The sequence below is a fragment of the Antrostomus carolinensis genome, unplaced genomic scaffold (genome assembly GCF_000700745.2).
Source record: "Antrostomus carolinensis isolate BGI_N321 unplaced genomic scaffold, ASM70074v2 scaffold14724, whole genome shotgun sequence".
Classification (NCBI taxonomy): Eukaryota; Metazoa; Chordata; class Aves; order Caprimulgiformes; family Caprimulgidae; genus Antrostomus; species Antrostomus carolinensis.
This window is the reverse complement of record NW_010310230.1, coordinates 46,147-54,515: the sequence shown is the minus strand read 5'-3', so window position 1 is coordinate 54,515 and position 8,369 is coordinate 46,147. Positions and strand designations below refer to the sequence as shown.

The window sequence follows — 8,369 nt, the reverse complement described above, 5'->3', positions numbered from 1 at the left end:
ATCCTCTCCTGACCTCCGAGGTGTCAGCTCTTAATGGCCCCAGTGTCACCTGTGGGGCCATCCTCTGTGATCTGCTGGGTTCTGGGGTAGCTGCAGCGGTCACAAGGGTACCCTCCTTTCCAAATCTGCTGTGTGCTTGGATACAGGACGCTGGCTAGGCAGTTACCTTAAAGTCACCTTTAAAAAAAAAGCAGGTTAAGATATAGTGTAAATAGAAGTATGTACCTGGAGTATCCAAAATGGTAAAAATCCCTGATTATTTCTTGCAGAATACAGAGATAAAGAAATGCATGAAAAACTTCACTTGCTGGTAGTAAGAGTTAATCTAGAAACTCCCTTCCCTGCCCCAGTATTCATTTGATGACTTGTAGATGTTTTCCTGACACACCTTGCCAAGGAATCTGCCTGCCCTGAGTTCGGAGTTGTATTAATCAGAACTACAGCTGGTCCTTGGCGGGGGGACTTGCTGGCTTTTTTTTTTTTTTTTAAATTAGTCTCCTTCTTGGAGTCCTCAAAGGAATCTGAACAGACTAAGTATCATTCCTTTATCTTCTCTCCTCTCACCCTGCTTTGAAAGGAAAACAAAATGAACCCCTCCTTGCTGAAATACTTGCCAATGCGTTCATGTCTTAGCACTAAACTAAAGGTGCAGTCTGACATTCGAAGTAGTTGTAGCTCAGAAATAAATACTTTGGCAGGTCTGTGCCGACCAGCGAGGTGACCTGCCTTGCTCTGCAGCTGCACAGCCCAGCACAGACAGGCCCTCTGGCCACTGGCCACTGCCTGGTTTCCCCAGCTCCCTGATTCCCATGACCCTGCATGACACTGGCATTGCTCCCTGGCCAGTTAATCACTCCTTATCTCTTTGACTTGGGTGGTGTTTCAGTTTAAAATGTCTTCACCTACCTTTGTATTTTATGTGACTAATTTAACATAGTGTCATTACTGGAATACTTGATAAAAGCATCTAACCAGCTTCAATACCTTCAAATGATTGCTGGCTCCAGGCTGAGACGAGATAGCCTGATAATAAGGTGCTTTGATCAGTGGATTTAGGGTGGATGACTCCCCAAACCAGTCTTCTAGGACTTTTGTGATGCTTATCTTTAGCAGCTGGAGAGTTTCTGCTACAGGTGGAGAGAACCGTAAGAGGACTGAGAAAGAATCATAGGATCATAGGATGGTTTGGGTTCGAAGGCACCTTTCAAGGTCATTCAGTGCAACCCCTCTGCAGTGAGCAGGGACATCTTCAACTAGATCAGGTTGCTCAGAGCCCCATCCAACCTGACCTTGAATGTTTCCAGGGATGGGGCTTCTACCACCTCACTGGGCAACCCATTCCAGTGTTTCACCACCATCATTGTGAAAAAATTCTTCCTTATATCTAGTAAAAATCTACCCTCTTTTAGTTTAAAACCATTTCTCCTTGTCCTATTGCTACAGGCCCTGCTAAAAAGTTTGTCCCCAAGAGGTTCCTGGGAAGGACAGCAGCACCCAAAGGGACCCACACCAAAAGGCTGATGACAGAGGCAGAACAGGCACCTGCGTTTCATGTTGGGCAAAACAAGAGATTCTTGCCACGTTTTTGTCCATTGCCAGAAGGATCTGGTTGTGCCAGGGCCTCCCTCCTCTGAGGAAGGGCATGCTCTGGCCATGGGCCCAGCCCCAGCCGGGGTGCCATGTCACTGGCCCCAAACCTTTGGGTCTGAGGCAAGCTCCTTAGCCACTTCTGACTACTCCTGTCTGAAAGGCAGTGTCTCTCCATTTCTCCCCACCATATCCACCCAGCAGGGCAGGTAGAAGGGAGGTGTTTTGAGGGGGATACCTAGAAGATGAAAGACTCGCCTTTTCACATGAAATAGGCTGCTTTTGAGCCCAGCCTTCCTCTGCACCAGCTCCTGAGTTGCTAAGTTTCTCCAGAGAGCTAAAGTCTGGATTGTCAGATAACCTCATGTGGTACATCAGTGACCTAGACGATGTTTTTCATGTACAAACACAATTAATGTACCTCTTTCTCAGTCACAGTGAGATCTCTCACTATCTCCAGAGGGTGCAGTGGTTTATATCTGAAAGGAAATGCCAACAACAACAAAAAATTCTGGCTGCTGCTTTCAGCATTTGTCTGGCAAAGCACCGTATTTTATTATTTCAGTAAAAAGAAAATTCCATGCTGTCATGTAGAGGAATCCGCTAATAAAAAGGAGAGAAAAGAAACCACTGGATTTGTCTCTCTTTGTAAAGCAGAGTGACATGAAAAACTTTCACAGAGCTCTACTGTCCTTCACAAATGGTTACATAGCACAAGGTTTTAGGGTTGAACACACACCCACTTTCACATTTAGCTTTTGCTCTTTGGTTTTCCCTCCCCCAGTTGTATCAGCTGGTTTAATATGCGCTATTATTCCTTCCTGCAAACGTCATCTCATGTTGCAGTTAAGGGCCGTGCCAGTAAAGCCACAGGATGTGATGAAGGATTTTCCACAGCAGTTTCAGGAATGAGATATGCACGTGGGGGGTGGTATTGGACAGCCAGCAGCAAACTCCATTTCATAAGTGAGAGGGAGCTGTGAAAGAAGAGCAAGTGGTCTGGAAAGGGAGGTCTTTGTAGATCTGTGTAGGAAAGCAGAGAGAAAAGATATGAGGGCATCAGGTAGTTGCTATTGGAAAGAGTCTGCTGCAAAGAGTGAAGGACTGGGTGTTTGGTGCTGGAGTGGATAAGAAGAGGCGGTCAGAGCTGTATGCTGTGCTCTTCAGGGTGTCCCGCGTCTGGAGTCTTGCCAGTGCTTCTGTAACTGGTGCTAGGGAAGCACCAGCAGTCTTTTTCCAAGGGAAGAAGATTAAAATAGCTGTGTATTTCTGGTCAGATATATCACTCCGGATTCACTCTCCTCTCATTCTCTCTGCTCCTTGTTTTTTTGTGGTACTGGTGTTGTGTTGGAAAAAAGAACATTGTTAAATTGCCTGGTTGCTTGTGTTAGTAGTAGTTCCTGCTCCAGCCCCCTCTATGATGTGCTGATATATTGTTGTCTTCTGTGCTCAGCAGGTACCTCTGTCCCAAATGGCTTTCAGTGCTGCCGCTCCTCCTCAGATCCTGTACAATCCTGCCCAGCAGATCCTGACATACGCTGGGTTCTGTCCTTCTGCAGCAACTATTTCTACATATCCATCCTACCCATTACCTCTTCAGGTACAGTACAAAATGCACCCTTCTTACTCCATCAGAAAAGCGTAAGGTGCTACTCAGTACAAACTCTACAGTGGTAGATCTTGGCTCCTAGGCGTTTGAAACGAGGCAAGAAAGTTGGATCCCAACTCACAGACTCGCCTTTGGGATGACTTAATCTGGGCCTAGTTCTCAGATCTCAGGCTTTTTCTGGTTGTCCTTTGGACTCTGCTGACCAGGAATCCCAGTGTGGGATTAGAGCTGTGCTACAGTAGTCATGAGGGTGAACACAGCCCTCATGTTGGGCAAGATAAAGCAGCAACAGAGGCCATTGGGGAAGCCAAAGGACACATCTGATACACACTGGATTTGGCAGGTTAAACACAGGTGTTACTTGTAGCCCAGCAAGTCCCCAGATGGCTGCCTGCCACAAGAACTAATGTGAGGATTTTTTCTTATAGTCTTCCTATAAGCATTTGCTACTGGCCACCACTGGGAGACAGGTACAAAGCTCCTGTGTCAGTGGGCAGAGGTTGGTGAGCCTTACTGACCAGAGGCAGCAGGCCTGAAGGCAGGAGGGAAAGCTCCTGGAGGTGCAGCTTTCTCCCCTTGCAGGAGGGGATACGACATGAGCTGAGTCAACACTGCTTCACTTTCTTCAGAAGGAAGAGGTGCAAGTCGTGCTCCAAGCCTGCGCTGCATCCAGGCCAGAGCTGTCCTGGAAAATGCAGGGAGTGGTGCTGAGGATGGTGTTTGGATTTGTTTGTTTGGTTTGTTTCTTTTTCTCCAGTGTAAGGTGAAGAACATAGGGTGAGTTGGTAAATAACTGAATGTCCTGAGACCCTGGAGCAATCATAGGAGTTTTTAGATTTTTTTAAAGCACAGTAAAGCTGTTTTGTTCAGTCCAATGGCTTGTTATACTTTGGCTGTGTGCTAGACCAGTGGGTACCACAAGTTTCGCAATATTTCTTAATTGAAAACACTGCATGTTTAGCATGAAATAGCTGTGGACCAGCTCCCCACAACCTCCTGGGCTACATTTCTTCAGGGCCAACACGCTTCCAAGCACAAGTACTGGGACATCAGTGAATTGTTAGTGTGTTCCTAGTATAGGTTTGGCCCAGACCACCTAACAGTCTCCCAACAACATCCAGGAAGGGGTCAGGAGATGGCAAGAGCAATGGACTGTTCCTGGTAGGTAGTGTGCATATAGACGCTGGTTTGCTGGTAAGAGTTAAGCTGTAGGGATGTGATATGTGCTGTGTCAGTTGGCTTCACAGCCAGAGAACAGTCCTTGGCATGTCTTATTTATTAACATAAACGGGGCCAGGCACTTTTGGAGACCACGGATTGAGAGGAAAAAAAGAACACAATTGGAGATCTCTTTTTGTTTGCTTTTAGCAGAAAAGCTGTGCTGTTCTGCAGAGTTCAGTTAGCACGTAGCCAAGAGTAGAGAGAGAAGGGATAAAAGCAGACCAAAGAAAGCAATTAAGCTGAAAAGATGCACGTAAGTAGTCACAAGTATAACTGTTCAGTCCTGTGCCCATGAGAAACAGAAATATATCTTATTTACCATAAATTCTTCACTGCATTCCAAAATAAACACAGTTCTTTTCCTAGATTTCTACTTTTCCTATGAAGTGTGTTCATTTTTCTTCTCTCCCCTTCATAACATTCAGAGGCACCAGCTGTCTCCAAGCCAGGAGGGAAAGTGCTTAATCCTTTTCCTGGGAAAAAGAAAAAAAGCAAGCCGCCTTCCTGCACATATGAGCTCATTATGTTGTAGTTTGGAGAGAATTAATTTCTACATCAGTATATGAGTTAAAAAATCTTAATAAACTTACTCAAAGCTACAAGTGGTGAATGTTAGAAGCAGACCTGATTAGGAACATCCAGAAGCTTAACCATCATCCACTTCCATTACTTGAGAGCTGTGGGCTGAATCTATGGGGCTGGAGGTAGGTCTTCATGACCAACCCAAGTGCTCCAAGCAGTGCCCAGCTGCTTCATTGAGGCCTTCACAAGCCCTGCTCAGCTGGTCCTGGCCCTTAAGGCAACTACAGGCCCTGAGGCTGGGACTAATTTGGCTCAACACAGGGGTTATTGGTATTTAGGGAACTAGTGCTGCCTGATAATGGGATCAAGTAGTCACCTGGCCCCTGCTGCCACTCCAGGAGGGTCCAGGTCCTATAGTCCCTATGTCACATCTGTGTGAATGTTGGGGATACCCCCTAGCATCCCAAAAGGACTGGACACTTATATGTGGGCAGCTGAATTGAGCTCTAGCTGACCACGCTGTAGGAGACTCCACCTGAACTGGTCTACCCTTTAGAGTCCACAGAGCAAGCAAGGCACATCTTACACGATTACCTCAGGCTAAAGATGTATGATGTGATTGATACGAATGCACCCTAAAGGCCCATTGACTAGGGGTGGGATTCAGTTGCTACATGTCACTATGCTGTGCACTTAGATATCTATGTTCTTGCTCCTTCAACTAAGACATCAAAATCTGAGGCTGAACCCTGTAACCTGGGGGTGCAGTTCACTTGCGTAAAGACATGGTATCTGAGATGGCCTAATGTTCACAAGACATCCATACAGGGCAAACTGATGTGGGCCAAGGTCTACATGAGACTTGCACATCTTTCTGGAGCAGCTGGCAAAGAGTGCCAGGGAAAAAAAAAAAGTTAATCGATGCCAGTTAATGAGGTAAACCAGTTAGCAATCAATTACCAACTAATAACTCTAGTTTGAATTCTCACCTCAACCAGAGGAAATCCAGACCTTAGTTCCTCCTCTTAGGAACATATCCCACCTTGGGTTAGTCTGGAATGCAACACACCAAGCCTAAGCGCTGCTCCCACTTGCACGGACTGAAGCTCCATTAGCTCAAAGGCAATGAACCCGAGTTCACCTGTAGCTTCCACCGCTGAGCAGATTCATTCTTAGTCCTTTTTTTTTCTGGTATTTCATGGAATAAATGTTTGCTGGAGGGGCAAACAAAGTCTTTAAAAAAATCACAAGCTGAGGTGGTGGTAAACACTCCTCAGTTCACCTCATGCTGCCTTGTCCGCACAAACGCAAAAAGAAAGGGTGATAACAGGAACGCATTTTGACAAGGATTTAACCAGCATTTCTTTTGTTTACTGTGGCACGTGCTAACAAAATCATTCATCCCTTACTGGTACAGTTCAGTCACAACTAGTCTTGGTAACAGGCCTGCCAACTGGTCGGGTAAATGATTAGCTGTGCAGGAGCTGGTGGTGATGACAGCAGTAGGGGTTGTGCCAGTCATTCCTGCCAGAGGAGAACTCATTACGGCAGCCATTCCGGGCAGACAGATGGAAACAGTGGTGGCAGTTTGAGCAGGGAGGGAAGCAACAACTCCCAAATAAGTGAAAAAAGAAACAAACCACCCAAGCCCCTAACAACTACATTTGGAGCTGATCTAGCTAGCAGGTCTGTCAGTACACTTACACTGCCTCCTGGAGAGTTAAAGGGCATAATCAACCTTCCTGTCAGGATGTCCCCATTCTCACTCTCCAAGTCATCCTGTGGTACAAATGCAGGACAGCCTTCTCCTCGCCATGGGGGTTTGACCCACATCAGCAGCCCCTGCTGACCCAGAGCCACATGGAGAAGCCAGCCACCATGGCATGGGGTCTGCCAGCCCTGGATGTCAGTGTCCAAGTGCCAGCCCTGGTAACTGGCCTTCTGGATGGTGACTATTTTTTTTTTTTTTTGCAGCAGCAGGGAGCAGCATTTGCTTGCCCGGATTTTTTTATTTCCCTTGAAAAGGATCCATGATTACCATTTTTTGTTTTGTTTTGTTTAAATTCCAGGCACTTTAGGTGCCTATAACCTGAGGGGAGCTGAGCACAACTCTTCTGATGAAGCCCATGGACTGGCATGTGTTTGTGTATGAGGGGAGGAGTGAAATCCTGACCCTCTTGAAATCATTGGCAAAAACTTGGTTTAAAGTAGTGTTAGGATTTTATCTAAAGTATTAGTCCCTACCTACATTCTTTTAACAAACTGCTTGTTCCTGAACATGAGCTGCTTCCTAAGCTCTACCTATTTTTCATGCCTCTTTCAGCCAAAGCCCCATTATAGCTCAGCCAGCCAAAGTGAAAGACCTACAGGGAGACACATGCCTACGTGTAAAACTTTCTCTTAAGGAGTCTGCATTTGGCACAGGAATAAGACCTTGCGTTTATGCAAGTATTATAACAGAAATTAATGACATCTGAGATAATTTAAATTTCACAGTGATGCCTGGAAATGAGCAGCTACACGTAACATCATCAGCCAGTCAGGTGCAGTGCCTCACCCAGGAAGCCAGAGCATCTTTTCCTGCAGAAATTCCTGTTCTGCTCTATTGCCTCGCTGTATGCGCAATGTCGATTAAAAATGACTTGGGTGACAAATGGAATCTGTCTTGTTTCACTAGACATTGTCATGGCTGTACTTAAGTGGGTGCTTTAAAACCGAGCATTGTGCTGCAATGAAATTTAATCATGGGGCTTAGTATATAACACTTACGTGACAAACATTTAACGCAGAGCTGCAAATGGGGTTGCAAATCCTTTACTGAAGAAGGTATTTTTCTTTGTCTATACACAGCCTGCCAGCAATTTTCCAGGAACATCATCTACTGACATTTCTCTATCAGAAGAAACTCAGCCTCCATCTCAGTCCAGCTCCAGCTATGGCCTTCCCCCCAATGCTCCAGCCCTCTATACACCGACTTACTTCTTGCCTGGAGAAAAGCCTCCACCATATGCACCATAGAACAAATAATTTATTTTAGGTAGCTGGCAGGCTTTTATTTTGTCGTTAAGAAACCTCTGGAAACTGTGCTGTGCAGGCATTAGATTCCCAAGGAACCCACCGCAGCGTGTGTTACAGCCACTCTGCTTTTACCCGCATCTCACTGTGAGCAGAGCAGGACCCTGGAAACCTAAAGGCAGGCACATCACCAGCCGGGTGACCAGTCACCACCCAGTTTGCCTGCAGGCAAATGCAGTGTTGCTTTCTGGCTACCATAAGCGTGAGATGTTTCCTTCTTGGCAGACCGCAGAATGAATTTTCTTCAAGAGGAGAAATTAAGAAATCACTCTGGTGTAGTGTTCTGCTTTGATAAACCAACATACAGGGGTTCTAGTCTGTGTTGTCTGAGTGGTAGACGGGAGCTCTCCGAATC

The 8,369-nt window shown here is 46.0% G+C and overlaps 1 protein-coding gene across 1 annotated transcript in view; it reads left to right on the top strand.

Annotated features, from left to right (window-relative positions):
• The window catches only part of TMEM255B (transmembrane protein 255B), a gene marked incomplete at its 5' end in the record, with an annotated part of 41,432 nt that extends 33,475 nt beyond the window's left edge, over positions 1–7,957 (top strand). Inside the window, 2 exons of the mRNA XM_029084589.1 lie at positions 3,044–3,187; positions 7,790–7,957. Coding sequence (XP_028940422.1) covers positions 3,044–3,187; positions 7,790–7,957 — 312 coding nt within the window. The remainder of the gene's footprint in view (positions 1–3,043; positions 3,188–7,789) is intronic.
• Positions 7,958–8,369: the final 412 nt, after the last annotated feature.